Raw genomic sequence first — 24,552 nt, forward strand, 5'->3', positions numbered from 1 at the left:
TTGCCTGCTTATTTTTAAGACTGCTTCACGGAGCAAATACGTCAAGTGGGTTTGTAGCCTAATGCTGGAATCAGTGACCCATCTGAATAGAGCAGCAGTCGTCATGCGTTTTCTATGTAAGCTGTCAGCTCGGTTATAAAGACACTGGCCTCCCTGTTTTTAGGGGGTCTCAGAAACCCAACCACCTGCCATCAGGCACAGATATGTTGTAATGAAGGGACAACCACTTTATGGCGCACTCATGTCTGTCAGTAGCTGACCCTATTTACTGTTTCCTTAGCGGCACACGTCTCTATACATAATCTATGGACTGCAGGCAAGAACAGCTGCGTGCCTGGCACTGACTGTCTTCTCTGTCACCTGCGCAGCTCATTATATATTGAGTAATTTACCGTATGGCTGTGTAGCTGTCTCAGATGACAGTTGGTGCCAGAAAGTGAGCAGCTGCAAGTACCAGAAAGTGAGCAGCTGCAAACGCCAATGCCCCGATGCTCCATCCAGATGCCCGGCTCAGGAGTGCTTAGAGGTCACGGGACTTTATGGGACACGTAGTGTAGAAGGAGGGATGGGGTTTTGTTCACCCACAGAGAGGAGGAGTGTGTGTATGTATATATATGTATATATATATTATAATTTTTTATTTATTTATTTTTTTCCCCTCCAATGTAACTATAACTGTATAGCAGGCCTGCCCTGCTGTTTTGGTTGTTGTCCCTGTTCGGACTGTGTTTGTGTTGGCTAGATGTGGCAGCAGTCCCCTACTTCTGGCGCCCCAGCGATCACACGGCCACCGAGACCAATTCTACACACAGCCCCCATTGAGCTTTATTTAAGACAGAAACCATGAAACCTCTGAACGTACAGAAATTTATGTGCCCGCTGCCAAAAGAACCCGCAGTCAGATGCAGCAAGGTGATATTTAGAGCACACAGGCGGCACAACCCCTTGGCTATTGATCTAGGTGATCACAGGGTTTGCTGTGACAGTGCCGCTGGGTATTACTGGTCTGACGTGACATCTCATCATTACGGTTACAAGTAAATACTTAGTGTGGGAATAAATACATTGTTTGCTCCCTCTGAACTGAAGCAAGTAATAGGATGCACACTCACATGTAACATCTCACCTATGGAACCTTGGCTCTCCAGCTGTTGGAAAACAGCCCAGCCCCACGTCAACCGCAGCCCCCTGCGCCGCCCCCGCCACCCCGTCCGCGAGCATATGTTATCTGCTCCGCGTAGCAGGTCTTCGAAATTCCCGGCTCCCCTCTTCAGCCAATCAATGCACTGAAGAGGGGAGTCGGGGATTTCGAAGACCTGCTACGCGGAGCAGGTAACGTATGCTCGCGGAGGGGGAGGGGGTGGCGATCAGAGCGGCTGCGGGGGTGGTGATCGAGCCGGCGCAGGGGGCTGGGCGGCCGGACTATCGCGCGACGACTGTTTACACGGAACGATTGGCGAATTTTTTGCGAACGACAATTTGATAACATGTTGAAAGATCAAAATGAACGATTTCTCGTTTGATCGTTCGCTGCGTTTACACGTACGATTATTGTTCGAATTCGATCGTTATCGCGCAAATTCGCACGATCGGTACGTGTAAACGCACCATTAGCTAGGTGCTTTGTGCTCTGTATAAATAGGAGGAACACATTTACACAAGTGGAAGCTGCCGTGTGCTTTATGGGAGGTAAGATATAAGGTGGAGGACTTGATTTACCTTTGAGGCACTGTGTGGAATCTCTGGAGGAAGCAGACAGCTTGGGATGCCTGCAAACAGTGCTAAAGGAGAAGTCCGGTGAAAATTTTTATTATTGTATTGTCACCCAAAAGTTATACAAATCCCCAATATAGACTTATTACGGGAAATGCTTATAAAGTGCTTTTTTCCCCTGCACTTACTACTGCATCAAGGCTTCACTTCCTGGATAACATGGTGATGTCACTTCCTGGATAACATGGTGATGCCACGACCCGACTCCCAGAGCTGTGCGGGCTGTGGCTGCTGGAGAGGATGATGGCAGGGGGACACTGAGGGACACAGGGCACTGGAGGGACACTGAGATTCCCTCTGCCATCATCCTCTCCAGCAGCCACAGCCTGCACAGCTCTGGGAGTCGGGCCGTGACATCACCATGTTGTCCAGGAAGTGACATCACCATGTTGTCCAGGAAGTGACATCACCATGTTGTCCAGGAAGTGAAGCCTTGATGCAGTAGTAAGTGCAGGGAAAAAGCACTTTATAAGCTTTTCTGGTAATAAGTGTATATTGGTGATTTGTATAACTTTTGGGGGACAATACAATACTTTAATAAAATTTTTGCCGAACCTAAGCCCACCCGACTTCCTGTGTTTTTTTTGCTGGTATCTTCTGTTAGAGAAGGAAATTACCATTGCAGCAGGCAGTTGTGCAGAGAAGTGAGACACCTAGTGGTTAAGATTTAGGGCTTTATTCTGTGGCAAGGAGTCCTATTTGGTAAAGGAGGCATATGTTAGGAATCTCACAGGCTATCACATGGAGGGGAGTTGTTTGAAACTACATAAACCATTGAAGGCTGAGTTCACGCTACTGTTTGCTTGTTTTCCTTTCTGTTCTTAAAGTGTCACTGTCGTGAAATTTTTTTTTTTGCAGAAATCAATAGTCCAGGCGATTTTAAGAAACTTTGTAATTGGGTTTATTATCAGAAAAATGCATTTTTATCATGAAAAAGCAGTTTGAAGCTCTCCCCCCTGTCTTCATTGTTCTCCTATGGAGAGAGCTAAAGAAAAGACCAAAACAGGACAACAAAGAGTTAATCTACAAATTCCTCACGGGATATCTCTACTGACCATCACCAGTGACCTGTCTGAGCTCAGATTACAGCTGTCACCCAGCTCCGTGCCTGTAATCCTCTGTTATCTGCTTTCTGCTGCCGGCTAACTCCCTCCTTCCTCCTCCCTCCTCCCCCCTCCCTAGAGCAGACAGGGTACGTCTCCTGCAACAAGTCACAATTTTCAGATTTTTCAGAGTGGATGAAAAAGAGGAAGGAGGGGGGGACCTGGGAAAAGGCTTTTTACATGCAGATAATGGCAGATTTGGCTAATAAACCCAATTACAAAGTTTCTTAAAATCGCCTGGACTATTGATTTCTGCAAAAAAAAAAAATACGACAGTGACTCTTTAATGCTAATGACATTGATGGAACCTAATGGATCACCTTTACTTTAATCCTTTAGTTTTGTCCGGGATACTTAACTTTAACTGTGCTCGGAAAAGCTGCAGCTGGTTACAAGCAGCACTCCTAGCAGAATATTCAGCATGGGGTTAAAAAAAAAAATCAGAGCTAGATAATAGCAGTAATATTCCATTTCTTTCATTAACTCTTTAAATCACGTTCCTGTGTTCTGCAGTATGGGGGCATCTATCCCTTCTCCACCCGCCGAAGAATCTATTCCAAAGGAGGAGCCCAGACAGGTAAGATTCTCCTGGTAAAGTGTTTTGTTTTTTTTCCTTTTATAGAAGTCCAGTGAAAATGTTAATAAAAGTAGTGTATTTCCCCACCAAAAGTTATACAAATTACTTTAATGGTGCGTTCACACCTACAGGATCTGCAGCTGATTTTCTGCTGCGGATCCGCAGCAGATCTGCAGCAGATTTCACTTAAATAACTGAACACAGCATCAAATCTGCACCATCAAATCTGCTGCAGATCTGCTGCAGATCCTGTAGGTGTGAACGCACCCTAAAATTTGTACAACTTTTTAGGGGTAATATAATACATAATAAAAATTTTCATCATCATTTTAAAGTGTCACTGTCGTTAATTTTTTTTTTTGGGGGGGGGGGGGGGAGAAATCAATAGTACAGGCGATTTTAAGGAACTTTGTAATTGGGTTTATTGGCCGAAAAATTAATTTTTATCATGAAAAAGCAGTTTGAAGCTCTCCCCCTGTCTTTATGGTTTCCCTATGGAGAGAGGGAAACAAGGCACCAAAACAGGACAACAAAGAGTTAATTTACAGCAACATCACAGGTTCTCTTCTCTGACAGTCAGCACTGACCTCTCTGACCTCTGGATAGCACTCTGAATAGCTCCCCCCGCTGAATAGCTCAGACAGGATCCGACTGATAAAAAAAAGTCGAGATTTCCTAATTCTGAGCAGTGGATGACAGAAAGGAGAGGAGAGGGGGCCTAGGAAAAGGCTTTTTGAATGCAGATAATGGCATATTTGCCTAATAAACCCAATTACAAAGTTTCTTAAAATCGCCTGGACTATTGATTTCTGCAAAAAATATTTAACGACACTTGACTCTTTAAAGTAATGTAGACAATTAGGGAGGCTTTACACAGTGCATTAGGGCCCTATTCCACCGGACCATTATCGTTCGCATATTCGATAACGATTAACGATCTCAAACGACCGCTATTGCGAAAGACCTGAAAACGTTCACTCATTTCCATGGAACGATAATAGTTACTTATGATCGTATTTGCGACCTTTTTTTTCTTAGCTATTTCTTCGCTATTGGGTTCGTATCTACTGCGAACGACCGAACAATGTCTTATTCAATGCTAACGTTTTGCGAACGAGCAACGATAAAAATAGGTCCAGGTCTTATAAAGCGATCAATGATTTCTCGTTCGGTCGCTAATCGTTAACTGCATTTCAACCGAACGATTATCGTTTAGATTTGATTGATTTAACGATAATCGTCCGGTGGAATAGGGCCCTTAGTCTGATGGGGTGTGCGGCTCTCGGACACAAGCTTCAGTAATGCCACTGTCCATTGGAGCTTCCTGAGGTGCAGATACAGAGAGCCTAGAGGCTGGTTTTCCTCCATTCTGTCCAGAGTGGTGGTACCACTGACAGCTGACCAACACACTTACCTTAAACTAGATATTAAGTGGCTCTGAGTTATACCATTGCTCTGAAGAAGAACAGGAAGGCGCTCTACAGAGCCAAACTACCTGGCTTTCCTGGGGAAGCTTCAATGTGAAGGAAAGATGATTGTGGAAAGGGCAGAAGGCTGCGGAGTTTGTACAGATGTCTGATACGGCAGCCCTGCTCTATTCTCATTAATGGAGGTTAACGACAGTGTCAGGTGGAAATGAGAAGCATTGTTTATGAGACAAGACAACTAACCTATCAGTATATATTAATGATCGGATTTATTACCTGTTCCCCATGCAAGCATTTGACTGACTTATTTTACACTTACAGGAAGAACCTGTGAAAGACAACAATGTCCCTCCAGAAAAGCCAGAGAGTGAAGAAAGTGACTTAGGTAAGCACCGACAAAGCTGTTTTTATCAGTCATTAGTTATTAGAGTGCTGTTCATTAGGACGACTGGACACCAAGATAATTTTTCCATCCATCCAGGATTACAGAAACCTAGCTGCTTTCTTCCAAAAACAGCACCACCCCAGGTTGTATGTGGTATTGCAATTCGTTTACATTCACTTCAGTGTAACTGAAGCAATATCATGTTTAAACCGAGGACAGGAGTGTCGCTGCTTCTGTAATAAAGCAACTATGTTCTAATCCTGAATAACCCCTGTAGGTGGAGCCCTACCTGTGCATCATGCTGCAAGGAGGTATTAAAGGGGTTATTTTGTAGCCGTCTCCCATCTTTCTAGCTGCTGCCATTCCTGAGTTACAAGTTTTTCTAAAAGCCAATCTATATCCAAGATAGGAAACTACATTTCCCATCATGCAATGCTTCTGCCTGATGATGGTGAAGTAGCAGAGCTGAGACAATGAAGGAGATGATGAAAGTGTAGCAGAGCTGAGATGTCGGTGTAGCAGAGCTGAGTTGGAAGTGACGTTGTAGCAGAGCCGAGTTTGGGTTACAATGTAGCAGAGCCGAGTTGGGGGCGACGGCGTAGCAGAGCCGAGTTGGGGGCGACGGCGTAGCAGAGCCGAGTTGGGGGCGACGGCGTAGCTTGCCGCGGGGTGGGCTGCCGCGGGTGATTTGGGGGGGGGTGGTTGGTTGTGGGTCGGGGGGGGGGGGCTGCCGGGAGTGCTGCCGGGAGGCTCTGGACACGGGGTGAGCTCTGGGCTGGGGGTGACCCGGTGGCTGCTGTTAGAGAGGGATGCAGTCACAGCTGCGCTGATCACTGTCTCCCTCTCTAACAGCAGCCACCCCATCAGTGTTCTCAGTCACTCCACTGTGCTGGGGCTGAGGACACGTGATGCCGACACGGAGGGTGGGGGCCAGGAGCAGGGAGCGTGTCGGTGTGGACTGAGGTCTGATGATTCTCTGCAATCCGTGGAGGTGAATGCAGCTGGATAACAGCAAAACTGTGCAGAATCCATAATAACTGTATATTGGAAAGATGGAAAGCTACAGGTGGGCAGCGTATTAATGCAAAAATAATTTTGGGGGGAATACCCCTTTAAGCTCCATTTACTGAAATGGAACTGAGTTTGAAACCCCACCCAAATTGGAGACGAGAGGGGGAAAAGTGGCCATGTTTTTGTAGAGCTGGATAACCGCTTAAAGGGTCCTAGGCCACATGTCTTTGACTATTTCATGCTGTATAAAAGTGCATTCTGCTAAATAAAGGCAAAGATACTGAAAATAAAGGTATTATCTGTATTGTTGCTTTACCAAGTGCATATTACTGTCATCAGCCCCTTAGGTATTTTGAGCGGTGACTGATTCACTTTAAAGGGGTTATCCAGCGCTACAAAAACATGGCCATTTTTCCCTTCTTCTCTCCAGTTCAGGTGTGGTTTGCAATTAAGCTCCATTTACTTCAATGGAACTGAGTTTGAAACCCCACCCAATCTGAAGACAAGAGAGGGGGAAAAGTGGCCATGTTTTTGTAGCACTGGATAACCCCTTTAAGGCTGTGTTAATGTTTTAGTATGTGGGCCAAAAACCTTTTTTCATTTCATTAAACCCCATTTCCTTAGCAATAATTTTCTTACTGCTGTGAGCCTCATGTAGCTCTTCCTGTAATCTAATTCGTATAAATGATAAAGCTTTTATTATAGTTACTACATAGTAATATATTATAGCGGATGGCATCTTTACTATGTTAATGTTCGCTTCTATAATTCATGTGTATCATGTTCATCTTCTTCTAGATATTGACAATGAAGGTGTGATTACTCCAGATGAAGAAGCCCCTCAAGAAATGGGAGACGATGACTTGGAGGTGACCATATTATTGATTGTATTCCTTGTAGTGATTACCGCTGTATACACGTTGTGATGGACACAGTACAGTATATAGTGAGCTACTGTGTTGTTTTTAGGTGACGGAAGAAATGATGGACCAGGCAAATGAAAAGAAAATGGAAGCGATTAATGCACTAGGAGATGGTGATATATTTTCTCTCCTTGCTACTACCTTTACTGAGTTGTTCCTAAATCAGAGGTGTATATTGTAACACACTTTTTTTTTTTTTTTTTTATAAAAGTGTACTTGTCACCCTAAACTTTTGATGTGCCTAGAGACATGTCACAAGGTTTGGTTGGTTGTGGTCTGAGCATTCCAACTTGGAACGAGAGAAGCAGCTGGCTGATGGTTTCTCTTGGCTCTTTGTCTGTGGTTCTGAGAGAGTCCTATAAACTTGCATTCGATCATCTCAGTCACGCGGTACAGAGCCAGGGGAGGGCATGTTTAGTTTGCATGCCTTGTGGCTTCTTCTAGCAATCGGTCAGGGTCTTAACACTTACACACTGCTTGATCAAAGTTGTTGTTACAAATCATAAAAATGTTATTTCTGTCATTAAGAAGTTAAAGGGAATGTACCACTTCTTTTTTTTTTTTTTTTTCACATGAATAGACCTAGTGGTACATTTCCTTTAAAGGGAACCCTGGTTCCCTGGAGCGCTGCAGCAGAAGCTTTATACCAGAGAAAATGAAGTTTTAATCCCTGGGTGCACGGCAGGCAGAGGCTGGCAGCTAGTCACCTGGGCGGCTCCCCTCTAGTCACCGCTGTCTTCCTGTCATTGTGCTCAGAGGGGATGATTGACAATCAGAGACCCATTACTGGCTTCTCTCCCTGTCAATCATCCCCTCCGAGCGCGCTGACAGGCAGAGAGCGTTGACTAGACACGGACGGGGAGCCGCCCAGGTGACTACCAGCCTCTGCCTGCCGTGCACTTAGGGATTAAAACGTCATTTTCTCCGGTATAAAGTTTCTGCTGCGGCCGGTACGTGCTCCAGGCTACACAGCAGCTTTATACAGCGCTCCAGGGAACCAAATCGGCCCAATTGGGCTAATAGGTTCCCTTTAGATATGCAATGACATGGTAGTCATTTTGTAGGAATCTCTTTTCACTTTTTTTTTTATATTTAAATTTTGTTTTATTGTTTTGGTCTCTAGGTGAACTCCAGAAAGCCATTGATTTATTGACAGAAGCCATTAAACTTAACCCACGGCTTGCTATATTATATGCAAAACGAGCAAGGTGAGAATTTAACTTTAGATACTAATAGTATTGCATTCAATCACATTGCACCGTAGGGGTAGGGGTACAAAGGCGAAATCAACTCCCACCCTCTCAACCTGGACATGGGTCTGCTGCTGCAGGTTACCTATAAAAGAACAACATTGTTTCCATATGAAATATGAACTTGAGTCTTTTTTTGCCACTAGATATAAAGCAGGGTTTTCCCCTGTATTTTATGTATTTTTCTTCTTTAAAAACACCTTATGATACTTTGCACCCAGTGAAAATTTTGTATTTGTATTTAATATACTTTCTTTCTCCTTTAGCGTTTATGTGAAGCTGCAGAAGCCAAACGCGGCGATCCGTGACTGCGATAAAGCAATTGCCATCAACCCCGATTCAGCTCAGCCGTATAAGTGGAGAGGGAAGGCACACAGGTAAGGGGCGGGTGTACATTTAGTGGGTGGCTTACAAACCTGAGTGATGAAGGGCAGCCATTATACTTGTGCTGGGATGTGTACATCTGGATCCTTATAAACTTTTTGAAAGGAAAGAAACAGTTCTGTTGTGATAAGTAACACAATCACAGTGGGTGGTAGGGTATGTTGTTTTTTCCTGGCTGCCCATACCTTTGCTGTTGGGGTGTGTGTGTGTGTGTGTTTTTTTTTTTTTTTTTAAAACCTTACTAGCCTGTTTTCAATAACGTTATCTTACATGGTGCTGTGTTGGGTGTGCACATAAATGTTTAGTTCTTTTTTGCGCTGTGAAATTTTACTGTGCTCGAACTCATTGAACCATTTAGTTGGACTCTGATTTTTAGTGGTCGCTAAAGGGAATCTGAAAAAGGTAAATCATGTTTTTATGTTTACATATTTAGGCTACAAACCCACTTGACGTATTTGCTGCGTGAATCAGTCTTAAAAATAAGCAGGCAAAACGCAGGTTGGCTTTATACAATTGTTCTGCGTTAAAATACGCAATTGCGTATTTTTGAAGTGTGAAGCTACATGCGTTTTTTCGCACAGGTTGTTAACAACTGATGCTTAGCTAACAACAAGCTTCACGCTTCAAAAATACGCAATTGCGTATTTTAACGCATTCAAATATACGCAATTGCGTATTTTAACGCAGAACAATTGTATAAAGCCAACCTGCGTTTTGCCTGCTTATTTTTAAGACTGATTCACGCAGCAAATACGTCAAGTGGGTTTGTACCCTTAAGATTTTTCTAATTTTCTATTTTATTATCTATAACCTGAAATCTTGCAGTTTTATTTCTAGTCATTAGGCTTAAGGGGTTAGTCCACAAAAAAAATTTCATTCAAATCAACTAGTGCCAGAGATTTGTAATTTACTTCTATTTTAAAAAGTCTTGTTTTACAGTACTTATGAGCTGCTGTGTGTTCTGTAGGAAGTGGTGTATTCTCTCCAGTCCGGACAACAGGAGAGGTTTTCTATGGGGATTTGCTGCGGCTCTGGACAGTTCCTGACATGGACTGAGATGGCAGCAGAGAGCACTGTGTCAGACTGGAAAGAATACACCCCTTTCCTGCAGGACATACAGCAGCTGATAAGTACTGAAAGACTTGAGATTATTTAATAGGATTAAACTGCAAATCTCTGGCACCAGATGATTTTAAAAGAAAAACATTTTGCAGAACCAAACAGCACAATTGTGCTAATATGTCTCCCAGCTGCATCCTAGAGCTCTAGGATGCAACGCTCTCTGTGGGGATGATTGACCTATTAGTGGTCTCTTTGCCTGTCGGTCATCCCCCTCAGAGCGTGCCCCTCTTCCTACCTGCACCCCTCAGTAAAACACTTCCCCTGGGGTATAATGTTACCCAGGCAGATGCTGCTCGTATGCTCGCGGAGCTGCATCCTAGATCTGTAGATTGCCGCTGGGAGCCGTATTAGCACAATTGTGCTGATTGGTTACCTTTTAAAACTAAGCTTCCTGTTCTGTGGGTGTTGCTGTGTAGGAGGCTGCTGAAGTGCTGTGGATTATGTTGGCACCTTATAAATAAAATGTATTTTCTACACAGAATTATAGTAAAAGGGTTGACGACATTAGAAAGCAATAGATGATATTCACAGCTTAGCCTTCCTCGTCCTTGAACAGGGACACGATTATGGTCTGGAGAGGGGTTGCTTGCCATAAAGTATATCAATAAATGCTGTTAAACATGCAGCAAGATGGCAGCCCTCATAATATATTAAAAATATAAAAACAATTACAAAACAAAACTTGTCCCCACTGCAAAGTGGGGGGTAACTGTCAATTACCACCCTTTCTCATGTGTGATGTCTATTCTAACATGCTTTTGAAAAGACATAAGGAAACACTAAAGAGGACACTTATTATGGTGTGGAGTGGCCATTTTCTAGCGTAGAGGGGCCAGATCCAGATGAATTTATTCACCCACGGTTGTTGTGCTAATACATTTTCGCTTTGGGCCCCTCTACGCCTGTTGTGCCTATGGGGTGAAGGGGTGTCAAGGATGTGGAATGGGGGGTGCAGACTCACGCTGAAAAATGTTAAACCGGTTTCACTGTGTGCTCACACTGGTTCGCCTGGGACATTACGCCTCTACATAAACCCACGGAGCATCGGCACTGTGGGGACATTCCTAAGGCCTTAGAAAAACGCCGGCCTTAGTTAATGTCCCCCTAAGTATCTGCATGCCACAGCACTAGTGAGATGTAATTACACCACCATTACCCCATCAGAATATCCCCTTAAAGGGGTAGTTCAGCAAAAAAAAAAAAATCTTTCATATCCACTAGGTGCCATCAAGTGCCAGATCTCAGATCTTCCAGTACTTATCAGCTGCTGTATGTCCTGCACGACTGACACAGTTCTCTCTGATGCCACCTGTCTGTGTCAGTAACTGTCCAGAGCTGTAGCAGATCCCTATAGAAAATCTCTTGCTCTCCAGACTCTAAATAATACACCCAGTACTGAAAGACTTTTTTTTTTTTATATAACTCAAGTAAATGACAAATCTCTTGTATCTTCTAGCACCAATTGATTTGAAAGATTTTTTTTTTTTTTTTTACAGCACTGCTGTAATACTATACAATATTCATAACTCTGAATATTTCTTTAAGGAATTGATAATTAGTTTCACGATTGTTTGATCCACTAAAATAGATTTTGCGGAACTTTGCCTCATTCTGCAGGCTTCTGGGACACTGGGAAGACGCTGCACATGACTTGGCAATGGCTTGCAAACTGGATTATGATGAAGATGCAAGCGCCATGCTTAAGGAGGTGCAACCACGTGTAAGTAATAGGCATTTTTATGGCATCAAGCTGACCCACTGGTTTTACAGTCCCAAATGTGTATGAGACCCCAAGCACCTTGGGGGCAGGCTACACATTTCTTTTGAAGGAAACTTTAAAGGGGTACTCCGGGCTGGGTGCCTTTTTTGCGTATGGCCGGGGAGGAGGTGAATGAGGGTAATGACGTCCCCTTACCTCCATTTTAAGTCCGCTCATCTAGTCAGTAGCAGAGCGGACTTAAAACGTCATGTCTCAAGCCCGCGTCAGACACCAGGAAGCGGCCGGGCAGTGCGGACTGGAGCGCCGCGATCCGGGACACGGCGCTGGAACCAGGGAGGTAATGGGACATCCACCGCCTCCCCGGCCATACACAAAAAAGCCCCCAGCCCGGAGTACGTACCCCTTTTTAAAGAGAAATGTTCTGTATTTTGGCTAAACTAACAATTTATTGTTGAAAGAAATTTCAACTCTATATTTAGCTTATTTATTAGCTACAGTTGCTAGAAACACTCATTTTGCTGATAATCGGCCTATGTAAAAGTGTCAGTGATCAGCCAAGGAGGTGGGTGAAACGCCCACTGATCACGTCTTTTGTGCGGGCAGTAAAATCTATCTCTATTGGCGAAACAGATGTGCAGCCTATAGCAATACATTTCAATGGCGGTATGATTAATGAGCGCACTGCAAATCTCGCTGATCGTCACTCGTTTGCGTCCTTGCACAACCCCCTAACTGTTCATAGAGAAAAGCTGTAAATCGGTTTTGCGTTATGAAACGCTACCTTTGTGTTTGGTTCAGTAAAACCTGTATGTGTGGTTATGTAGATTACATAGCTGTTTGCTTTATATTATGCATCTTGGCTACAGATGATATGCCCATATCACTCATCTCTTCACTCAAAGCCATGTTTCTTCTTACACAATGTAATAGAAAATTTACACTATTTACTTAGGCGCAGAAAATCATAGAACACAAACGAAAATATGAACGGAAGCGACAAGAAAAGGAAATTAATGAACGCAAAGAACGACTGAGAAAAGCCAAAGAGGAACATGAAAAGGCGCAGAGGGCGAGTGGCTAAGGATTACAGTTTACTTTCTGAATCAGTTGTCTTATGCCCATGTGGCTGCTGTAAAGCAGAATGCTGCATAAAGGATTTTTTTTAGCTATGTGTCCCAATTCTGAAATCGGCAAAAATCAATTTGTACACAGCAGACTATTGCTTTGCAGTCAGTATATCTGTGCCACTTGCTGCATTCATTCCCTGTCTGCTTCTCTGCTTGTAGCATTGTTCAGCACAAGGCAGTATGCTGTAAACACACCTTATTTTTTAAATGTCACAATAAAGATGTGTTTGGGACATAGTGATGTAAACTGGAGAGGTTGGTCAGAGCTGAGACAATACAACACTAAAGAGAGGACTACTCAACTTCCCATCTAGGGTAATTCAAATAACACCATACTGAAACCAATACTACTAGTGGTAACACTATATATTAGTAAGACTTGTTTGTATGTTCCCAACACCTTTTTCATGCTTTATATAAGATTATATTTTCCAATCCTGTGTAAGCAGGAAGAAGAGGAACGGCAGCAAGCCGGAGCACAGTTTGGAGGTTTTCCAGGTATGTTACACTCTTAATTTATTTAGTCATGTTTAAACCTACCGGAAATATGAATGGTCATGACAATTCTGAGGGGCTGTGAAAAAGGCCAAGTTTTGATGAATGGGCAAGAAAATCTCCAGAATGGCATGTCTAGTGTCATGTTCCTGGTATCTGCTGCTTAGTACCAACCAGAAGTGGTCCAAGGAAGGACAGCGGCCTGGGTATGTAAGGCTTATGGATGCACTGGGAGGCCGAGGCTAGCCTGTCTCATAGAAAAGCTGTACTGTAGCAACAATTGTTGAAAGCTTACTGTGGACTATGTAGACTGGTTAGGGTGCCTATGCTGAGCCCTGTTTATTTACAATGGGCATAGTGGCATCAGAGTTGGATCGAGCAATTGTATTTGGCCTGGTCTGATGAATTTATATTGCAGCCAAAATATAGATCAAGCCCCAAGGAAATAGAGATGGGCATCAAACATTTCCAGACATCAGTCCATATGGGTTAAAATTTTCAAAACAGATTCTTCTTTTTGTGTCAGATAATAGGGTAATATGCTATTGTTACTGGTCAAGATCAACAATAATTTTGGTAGTCGGCATACTTCAGAGCATCGCAGTTCTTTTCAGCCAATATTACACATCTTCTCAAGCATCACTTGGATTTAAAGTCTGATTTTAGGTTCTTGTGTTCCTTTTATAATCATATTTCATACCATATTTTATAGGAGGCTTCCCAGGGGGCATGCCAGGTATGGCTGGAGGATTCCCAGGTGGCATGCCAGGAGGATTCCCAGGTGGCATGCCAGGTATGGCTGGAGGATTCCCAGGTGGCATGCCTGGTATGGCTGGAATGCCAGGAGTGAGTGAAATCCTCTCGGACCCAGAAGTCTTGACTGCTATGCAGGTAGGTGCCATGTTAAAAGTAGATGTGTGGGGACTATGAACCTACTGCATTCTGTTCTGTATGTGCTTTGGGCTCTCACTCTGCTGCTATTGGAATGAGATATACAGCTGGCTGTATATGTTGTCTTGGCATGCTGCATGGTACATGGGCATCTTGTTCTTCAACAGTGCAGTCATAGAGATGTCTCAAATATTTTGATCCATCAGGTTCTGGGTGCTTAGCCCCTTGTTTGAATCCCTAGAAGTGGGATGGAGCACTTGGTTAAAGGGGTTGTCTGGGAAGTTTAGATCAAATTAAGGGTATATTCACACGAACGGACTCGCTGCGAGTCCGGCAGGTCCTGGCAGTTCCCACACACTATATACCGCAGCGAGTATGTAATTCTACCACCCTTAACCCCTTCTGCTCCCACCCGGCTCCCCCGCTGTAAGAATATATTACCTCTCTCCTCGCTGCAGGGGTCCGGCGTCCTGCTCTCCCGTTCGGCCAATCAGTGTGTTGCCCAGCCGCAGCCACTGATTGGCCGGACGGGAGAGCAGGACGCCGGAGGTAATGTATGCTTACAGCGGGGGAGCAGAAGGGGTTAAGGGCGGTAGAATTACATACTCGCTGCGGTCGTTCAGACTTTTGACATGTCAAACAAGTTTTTTTTTTTTTTTTTTTTTTTTTTTTTTAAATAACTTCTACTTTATATCTCTGATCTAATGCTAGACAGAAATTAGAGATAAGCAAATCCCAAGCAATTCTTCGGAACCAGAGCGCGCATCATCTGATTATCGGTGGCTGCAGAAGTTGGATGCAGCCATAAGGAGTGCTAAAACATTGGATATGACCTATAGCTGTAAACAGGTTTTCGAGGCAGGCTTAGGGCTGTGTCCAACTTCAGCAGCCATTGGTAATCATATACTGCACACTCTGGTTCCGACAAACTTTATTGTGCTCTAGATTCTTTCATCTCTGTACAGGATCCATTACTGGCATCGGGTAATAAACACAGCTCATTTTGCCCTGTTGTTTTGTGGTGATTACACAGTTCATGAAGTCATAGTAAAATTGGTCTTTATGAAAGTAATTGATTCTTTTCGTTTTTCCCCCTATCACAGGATCCTGAGCTGATGGCCGCATTCCAAGATGTAGCCCAAAACCCAGCCAACATATCAAAATATCAGAACAACCCAAAAATGATGAGTCTTATAAGTAAACTATCCAGTAAGTTTGGAGGCGGCGTGTAGTTTACAGGATGTCTTCAAAGACAAGATTGCGATGAAGAAACTTCTATGGATTGCTGGTGTGCAGCTGCAGATTCTGATGACTGTTGTCTATTATTTTCTTCCTTTGTAATGACATAAATACTGTACCCCAGATATTGGCTGATGAAGAATATATTCCTTTCATAAAAGAATTTATACGTTTAAGAAAATGCAAATCCTGCCTGTGTTTTTTTCTTTTCTTCCCCTTTTCTTCCTACAACAACTGGACACTTTGACAAATGCCATTCTATTTAGCAATATCTGATTAGCAATATAATAAAACTGTAAAGTGTCACTATTTGGTGTGTGTGCTGTCATAATATAAAACAGTATATAGTTCAGAAAGCACTCTTAATGTTGGATATATCTTGCCCTTTAAAACTACAGCATTAGTATATGTGGTGTTACGATTTGGGGGGGGGGGAATACTGTTACGTGTCACTAGAAACCTGCTATAATTCATCCATTCACTTTAAAAAAGACAACTCCCGCTATACCATTCCAATCAGGGCTGAGCAAGCTAGAAGCCATGTGATGCGCTCCAGCCAATAAAAAGGCTGCTGGCGCGCTAGTGCATCGGCAGCCTTTTCCTCTCCAATTCACTTTAGTGGAAGACACTAAGGAGGAGGAAGACCAGCGCTGCGCCTCCACCCCCCATATTGATGACATTGACACAAGATGGCGCCCGGGAAAAGATGATGTGGTCGACAGTTGTTAGGTATGTACGCTACAAATTGGCAAAATACAGTGTGTGCATATAGCCTCAAAGTAAAATAAACACTCCCTCAGTCTGTTTGGGTCTGAATTTGTTTTTTCCTTTCTGCAACCATAACTTTGTTTTTTTGTGTATGTAGGAGATTTTTTTTTTTTATGGGTTTTTTATGCAGGAGAAATTTTCCAGGGAAAAGTAAAAATTTCTCATGTGCCTCCCTGAAGTAAAACAATAGCGCTCCATGGTCCTGCATATGTCATGTCTTCTGGTTCTTGCTTCTCCTCCTTTCCTCTGTGGTTTGCCGTGTGTAGAGCGGGACATCATGAGAAGAAAGAACAACACAGACAAGATATGGCGACTGCAGCGGACTGCAGTCCTTTATTCATTTACAGCAGAGATGGGGAACCTTCCCCCTCCAGCTGTTGCAAAATTACAATTCCCATCATGCCTGGAAAGCCATAGCTTTGACTGTCTAGGCATGATGGGAGTTGTTGTTTTGTTGGAGTGTTAAAGGTTTACTGCATGGAGGCACAAAGGAATCTTTTACCCCATAAAACCCTTATAGGGTCCATTCACATATACAGGATCTGCTGTAGATGCCGTGTTTCCTCATTCAGTTACATTGATATCTGGGACATCAAATCTGCTGCTGCTGATCCTGTACATGTAAATGAACCTTTAGTGTTTTTACCCTTGATGTTATTATGGTCATCTGTATGCTTAATACAGAGTTATTATTATTATTATTACAATATATATCTGCAAGAAAACTTTACACTTTTTTTTTTTAATCTGATTAACCCTTTGAGGACCAGGCCCAAAATGACCCAGTGGACCGCGCAAATTTTGATCTTAGTGTTTTCGTTTTTCCCTCCTCCCCTTCTTTCAGTTTTCTATCTACAGGCCATGTAAGTGCTTGTTTTTTACAGGAATAGTTGTACTTTGTAATGGCGTCTTTCATTTTACCATAACATGTATGCTGGAACCCCCAAATTATTATTTATGAAGATATAAATTGGTGAAATCGTAAAAAAAAAGAATGCAATATGGTAACGTTGGGGGGTTCCTGTGTCTACGTATTGCACCATATGGTAAAAGCGACATGATACCATTATTCTATAGGTCAGTCCGAACACAACCACATGCAGGTTAAAACAGATTCTCTAATGTTATATTTTTTTTTTTTTTATGAAATCCTTTTTTGGCAATTAATTATTAATAAAATGGGCCTATTGTGACGCTTATAAGTGTTTTATTTTTTCACCTACGGGGCTGTATGGGGTGTCATTTTTTCTGCCATGATCTCTAGTTTTTATTAGTACCATATTTGTGAAGATTGGACGTTTTGATCACTTTTTATTATTTATTTTTTTTCCTTTTCGTCTACGCCGTTCGCAATGACGCTTATTATATTTTAATAGATCGGACAATTACGCACGCTACGGTATATTATATGTTTATTTGTTTATTCATTTTTATATGTTTTATTTATATAATGGGATAGGGGGGTGATTTCAACTTTTATTGGGGGAGGGGCTTTGGGGCAGTGTATTAGTGTTTTTAACTTTTTTTTTTACACATTTGAAGTCCCTTTGGGGGACTTTTACATACAGTACTTTGATGTCTACACTGATCATTGCTATGCCATAGGCATAGCATTGATCAGTGTTATCGGCGATCTGCTCATTGAGCCTGCTTAGTGCAGCAGATCGCCGATCGGACCGCGCGAAGGCAGGTGAGAGACCTCCGGCGGTCTGTTTTAACGATCGGGACCCCCGCAGTCACACTGCGAGGGTCCTGACCGGTAAGTGACAGGGGACTCCCCCTGTCACTTACACTTAAGGAGTTAATGACACGCGGCAGCGCAATCGCTGCAGCGTGTCATTACCGGTGAGGTTCTGCTATGAAGCGCGCTCTGCTCCGGAGCGCGCTTCATAGCCGGAGAAACACCCAGGACTTCCATGGCGTAACTATAAGCCCTGGGTCGTCTAACGGTTAAGGAATTACAGTGGTACCTCTGTTTTCAAACTGCTCAGATCCGAATTTTCAAGGAAAGTTTGCTTTGGTGCTCAAACTGTTGCTCGGGTTCTCAAACACTTTTTTCGGGCACCTTGTCATAGTTGAATACCGCAGTATTCGAACTAAATTTCCCTGGAAGTAATGTTCAGAATTCAAACTTTGCTTGGTATCTGAACGTTTATGTGAGCGTGGATGGTGGATTGTACCTGGTAAGTTTAGCACTGGTGAGGCTTCTCATACAGTACAGTGCTGTAAGACTGCTGAAGCGCATATACAGTAGTACAGTCAGTCCACCACCATTTCCTGTACTGTACAAGACTGCTGGAGTGCAAATACAGTACAGTAGTAGTACAGTCAGTGCACTGCCATGTCCCATTTGTTACAGTGCTGGGATGGGCTCTATACAGTAAACAATAAGTGAGGAGTTGGTGACTACTGTACTATAATTGCTGGTTTTGTTGAATGTTGTTTAAAATGTACTGTACAGTATATAGTGCTGTTCTGTGGTGTCCAGTACAGTATATGAGGCGTTTTTACTCACCGTAAACTCTTTCTCGTAGTCTTCATTGGGGGACACAGACACCATGGGTATAGGCTGCTGCCACTAGGAGGCTGACACTAAGAAAAAAACAAAGCAAGTCAGCCCCTCCCAGCAGGCTATACCCGCCCACTGGCACTGAGCTAATTTAGTAGTGAAAAAGCAGTAAGAGGAGCCGAAAAGGAAAAAAACAAAAACAGTCCACACTCAAAGTCTGAAAACACAGGCCAACCGGCAACTACAACACAGAAAAAGATAGGGTGGGTGCTGTGTCCGCCAATGAAGACTATGAGAAAGAGTTTACGGTGAGTAAAAACTCCTTCTTTCTCGGGCATCTTATTGGGGGACACAGACACCATGGGATGTCCCAAAGCAGTCCCTTGGGTGGGAAAGAGAAGAGAGAACTTAAGGAGAAGGAGCCACCGCTGCCTGCAAGACCTTGCGGCCCAAGCTCGCATCAGCCGATGCAAAGGTGTCCATGCGGTAAAACCTCGAGAAGGTATGCAGACATGTCCACGTGGCGGCCTTACAAACCTGAAGGGCCGAAGCCCCGTGCCGGATAGCCCAGGAAGCACCCACCGAACGGGTAGAGTGAGCCGAGACTCCGAACGGAGACGCCTTACCCGTACCGCGGTAAGCCTGAGAGATGGCAGAACGAATCCAGCGGGCAAGAGTCGCCTTGGAAGCCGCCGATCCCTTGCGAGGACCCTCTGGGATGATGAAGAGGGAGTCAGAGTTCCGAAACGACTTCGTCCGTGCAAGGTAGATGCGCAGGGCGCGAACTACGTCCAAGTGGTGAAGAGCCCGCTCTCTCGGATGAGAGGGGGCAGGACAGAAAGAGGGGAGGACAATATCCTCATTGAGGTGAAAAGGCGAAACGACCTTGGGCTGGAAAGAGGCCACAGGCCGAAGCTCCACTTTGTCCTGATGGAAGACCAGAAAGGGGGGACGGCATGAAAGAGCGGCCAACTCCAATACCCGTCGAACAGACGTGACGGCCACCAAGAAGACCATCTTGTAGGATAGAATAGACAGGGGCACGTCCCAGAGGGGTTCAAACGGAGAAGACTGCAAAGCATCCAAAACCAGATTCAGATTCCAGGAGGGAACCGGATGATGATAAGGAGGGGCGAGATGCGCCACCCCCTGGAGGAAAGTCTTGACCTGAGGAATCGAAGCCAAAGGTCTCTGGAAAAAAAACAGCGTGGAAACTTGACCCTTAAGGGAACTAAGGGATAAACTGGACTCCAGCCCTGCCTAGAGGAAAGCGAGGAGCCAAGCCAATGAAAAGGAAAGCGGGGGCGCAGAGCAGGCTTCACAATGTCGAAGGTAGGGCTTCCAGCAGCGATAGTAAATCCTGGCAGATTACTGCTTTCACGCTCTGATCATCGTCCTAACGACCGCTTCCGAGAAACCACGGGATTTCAGAATCCAGGCTTCAACAGCCAGCCACACCATCAAACGAAGCGAGGCGAAATGCGGGTCTGGAAGATGCGAGGGGGCGTCGGCGGCGAGGTTTACGAGATCCGCGTACCAGGCGCGTCGGGGCCAGTCCGGGGCCACCAGGATGACTGGGACCCCTTCCGCCTTGATTTTCCTCACGACCCGCAGGAGGGAAAATGTAGGGCAGTCTAAACTGCCGCCAGGGAGCCACCAAGGCGTCCGACGCCAGAGCCTGAGGGTCCCGCGTCCGACAGACAAATTTCGGCAGACGTCGGTTGATCCGAGATGCCATCAGATCCATGTCGGGCGTCCCCCATCTGAGACAGATCTGGGAGAGCACCTCGGGATGCAGGGTCCATTCCCCTGGATCCACACGTGCGCGACTCAGGTAGTCGGCCATCCAATTGTCCACCCCTGGGATGTGGACAACGGATAGGGCCAGCACGTGTACCTCTGCCCAGGAGAGGATCAGCGCCATTTCCTTCATGGCGGCCCTGCTGTGGGTGCCGACTTGATGATTCACGTACGCCACCGCTGTGGCGTTGTCTGTCTGTACACGGACGGGGAGACCTTGGAGATGCGACTGCCAGTGCAGGAGAGAGAGCCTGATCGCCCGTAGCTCGAGTATGTTTATGGGAAGCAGAGACTCCTGTGGCGACCAAGTTCCTTGAGCGGTGAAAGTGTTCCACACTCCTCCCCAGCCGTGCAGGCTGGCGTCGGTGGTCACATCTGCCAGTGAATGGGGAGGAATGAGCGACCGATGGAGAGGCTCGGAGACCTGAGCCACCATTGGAGATCCTGCCGAAGGTGAGCTGGAAGGCTGACCCGGCAATCCAGGGAAGCGAGCGACCTGTCCCATTGTGACAGGAGGAAGAGCTGAAGAGGACGAGAATGAAACTGCGCAAAAGGCACTGCCTCCATTAAGGCCACCATCCTCCCCAGAATCCTCATGCAGAATCGTACGGAAACCGGGCGCTGACTGCAAAGAGCCCGTACCCCGGACCGAAGGGACAGCAGTTTGTCCTCCGGGAGGTAGACCCGAGCCTGGAGCGAGTCCAACCTCATCCCCAGGAAAACGATGGACTGAGAGGGGATCAAGGAGGACTTGGGGTGGTTGAGGAGCCACCCGAAATGAGAAAGCGTGTCCAGCGTTATACGGAGGCTCTCTGAATTCTGGTTTTGACAAGAATGTCGTCCAAGTAAGGCGTTACAGAAATTCCTCGTGTCCGTAAGAGAGCCATGACGGCCGTGCCCAGACCGAACGGGAGAGCCACGAATTGAAAGTGGTCCGACCCAATTGCAAAGCGAAGAAAACGTTGGTGGGGGGGGGGGGGAAACGGGAATGTGGAGATATGCGTCCTGGATGTCCACCGAGGAGAGGAACTCGCCCGGGTCCAGGGACGCGATGACGAAACGTAAAGATTCCATCCGAAAACAAGAAAGCCGAACGTGGCGGTTGAGGCGCTTGAGATCCAATATTGGACGCACCATGCCATCCTTCTTTGGAACTACAAATAGGTTTGAATAGAAACCGTGGAACCGTTGGAGGGGAGGAACGGGAACCATAACTCCCTTGGCGAGGAGAGAATGAAGGGCTTGGAAGAATCCGGCCGCTAGGGAGGGGGACCGAGGCGGACGAGAAGGAAAGAAACGGTCGCGAGGAATGGAAGAAAACTATCTTGTAGCCCCGAGACACCACGTCCCGCACCCAAGCGTCCTGGACGTGGGAGAGCCAGACCTCCTGGAAAAGCAGGAGATGGCTGCCCACCTGCGGGGAGTCTCACAGGGGAAACCTTCAGGAGGAGGACTTGAAGGGGGCCCGGGAGGAGTTCGTCCGGGCTTGCCAGGAAGAACGGTTCCTGGAGAAACCAGGCCTCTTATTCTGAGTGACCGCAGCTTTTCCGGAGCGAGTCGGCCGGAATGACCGAAAGGAACCAGGCTTGCTGCGGGAATCCTGACGTTTTGGGGGCGCTGCTGGTGGAGATTGGTACTCTTACCCGTCTGTCGGTGGAATCTTTGAAGGAAGCCACGTTGTCCAGAGGAAGCGTAGTGGCCTTGGTCAAACGGGAGACTGGAGGATCCACAGAAGGTGGGCAGGACCAGACAGAAACAAGGTCCTGTGGAAAGGGATACAAGGTTTCCAAGCGTTTGGGCTTGGCAAACCTCTTATCCGGGGTCTTCCAGTTCTTGGTGAATAGAGTGTCGAATTCCTTGTGACTGGGAAAGGTGCTACAGACACGGTGAGCACTTTTGCTGAAAAAAACCTCTCCAGAGGGGGGCGGGTCCTGCGAATCCTTCAGCTGGAATGTATCACGGACGGCGGCCACGAGGCTATCTACCGTGGTAGACATGTGAGAAGAATCCTCTGAGTCAAAGATGGAAGCTAACTCAGAATCCGACTGATCTCCAGGAGAAAAAGACCACCTTGCTGGGGAGATGTGGGCAGGAGCCAAACTCGACCTAGGAGAGTCTGAAGATGAACGAGAAGAGGACGTCCGAGAACGTTTACGGGAACGACTCCGGCCAGAGCGACTGTTAGAAGCAAGGGGGCGAGCCTGAGCTGCCGCAGAAGAAGTGGATAGGCGTTGAGGGCAGCCGCGACCCACTGGGACAGTTCAGCCATCTGAGAGACAGAAAGACAGAGGGAACGTGCCCAAGCTGGAGCTGGCTCATCCGACTCCTGAGAAGGAGGGGGATTCTGTGCAAGAGACTGAGAAGAATTGGACTGCATGGAACAAGCAGCGCAGAGTGGCTGAGAACGGCCAGAAGAAGATTTAGTGTTACAAGACGAGCAGAAATAGTAAGTAACAGAGGAAGGTGGAGGCTGCTGACGGCGTGAGGAGTCAGACATAATGCAATATACAGTGGTACCTTGGTTTAAGAGTAACTTGGTTTAAGAGCGTTTTGGCTTAAGAGCTCAGTTTTTCTAAATTGTGACTTGGTTTAAAAGCATTGCTTTGGTTTAAGAGCTCCCTGTACTGGTTGGGAGCGCGAGTGGAGGAGGGGCATGGTCTGCATAGTGGGGTCTACAGCCCTGTACTTTGACCCAAGAAGTCTCCCTCACCTTCCAAATCATAGCAGATCCACTTCAGGCTGGGGCTTACATCAGGGGACAGGACTGTGGGGGGTAATTTCTGCATAGCTGTAACCCCTCTCTTCCCGGACAGAGAGTGCTGCATGTATGTGCCCCCATCTGTCCTGCTCATTCCTTCATGCTCCCTGCAGTCTGTCAGTCCTTGTGTTTCCCATCCTCTCCAATACTGTACAGTAACTTATAATATCACATATTCTGCTGTTTCTGAATGTTTGTTTCATTAGTTTTACATGTTATTCAGAATAATAAATCATTATTTTGGGGTGTGGAACCAATTGTCTTTCTATGAATTCTTATGGGAAAATTTGCTTTGGTTTAAGAGTGGATTTGGATTATAAAGCGCAGTCCCGGAACGAATTATGCTCGTAATCCAAGACACCACTGTATAGGAAAAAACACAAAAGTATGTCCTCTTAGAGGCAGACAGCTTAAAAGGATAAGGTGTCGTGGCAGGAAGATTTCAGCAGTGTACCAGGTAGGCTGGGGAGGCTGACAGCCTGCAGAAGAAGAAACAGACACTCAGTGAGGTAGATAAGAAGGTAGCAAGAAACAGTGAATAAAAGGTCCCACAGAGAGCTTACTTTCTTTGTTTTTTCTTAGTGTCAGCCTCCTAGTGGCAGCAGTCTATACCCATGGTGTCTGTGTCCCCCAATAAGACGCCTGAGAAAGTGCTGTTCTGTGGTGTCCTGTACAGTATATAGTGCTGCTCTGTACTGTAGTGATTATACTGGGCACTTTTCAATGTAACAAATCAGTATTGCATGTAATTATTGTTGGGTGCTGGTACCAAATACACAGATTTATATTTCCTATGGGAAAAACACTGCTCGGTTCTCAAACTGTCCCCTCGAAACTGTTAAGTTTAAGAACAGAGGTACCACTGTACTTTTTACATGTTTTTTTTATTACATTTGCATCATCATTAGACATGAGCAAAGTTACAATATTAACATAGCGGAGCTCTGTGTTCGCTTGGCGGGTGGCTGGAAAAGGTCCTGGGAGACTGCCGAGCTAAAGCAGCAATTTGCTTTGTTAATGGTGCGTTCACACCTACAGGATCTGCAGCTGATTTTCTGCAGCAGATTTCATTTAAATAGCTGAACACGGCATCAAATCTGCTGCAGATCTGCTGCAGATCCTGTAGGTGTGAACGCACCCTGAGGCTGGGTTCACACCTCATATTGCAACCAAAACCAGGAGTGGATTAAAAACACAGAAAGGCTCTGTTCACACAATGTTTTAATTGAGTGGATGGCCGCCATATAACTTTAAATAACGGCCATTATTTCAATATAACAGCCGTTGTTT

The 24,552-nt window shown here is 45.4% G+C and overlaps 1 protein-coding gene across 1 annotated transcript in view; it reads left to right on the top strand.

The window, feature by feature from the left end:
* The window catches only part of ST13 (ST13 Hsp70 interacting protein), a 26,469-nt gene extending 10,733 nt beyond the window's left edge, over nt 1–15,736 (top strand). The window contains exons 2-12 of the mRNA XM_069967356.1: nt 3,390–3,453; nt 5,202–5,265; nt 7,075–7,145; nt 7,246–7,312; nt 8,323–8,407; nt 8,716–8,826; nt 11,573–11,675; nt 12,628–12,744; nt 13,252–13,300; nt 14,010–14,188; nt 15,292–15,736. Of these exons, the coding sequence (XP_069823457.1) occupies nt 3,390–3,453; nt 5,202–5,265; nt 7,075–7,145; nt 7,246–7,312; nt 8,323–8,407; nt 8,716–8,826; nt 11,573–11,675; nt 12,628–12,744; nt 13,252–13,300; nt 14,010–14,188; nt 15,292–15,420 (1,039 nt within the window). The 3' untranslated portion in view covers nt 15,421–15,736. The remainder of the gene's footprint in view (nt 1–3,389; nt 3,454–5,201; nt 5,266–7,074; nt 7,146–7,245; nt 7,313–8,322; nt 8,408–8,715; nt 8,827–11,572; nt 11,676–12,627; nt 12,745–13,251; nt 13,301–14,009; nt 14,189–15,291) is intronic.
* Nucleotides 15,737–24,552: the final 8,816 nt, after the last annotated feature.

This window comes from Dendropsophus ebraccatus, chromosome 4 (assembly GCF_027789765.1).
Source record: "Dendropsophus ebraccatus isolate aDenEbr1 chromosome 4, aDenEbr1.pat, whole genome shotgun sequence".
NCBI classification, from domain to species: domain Eukaryota; kingdom Metazoa; phylum Chordata; class Amphibia; order Anura; family Hylidae; genus Dendropsophus; species Dendropsophus ebraccatus.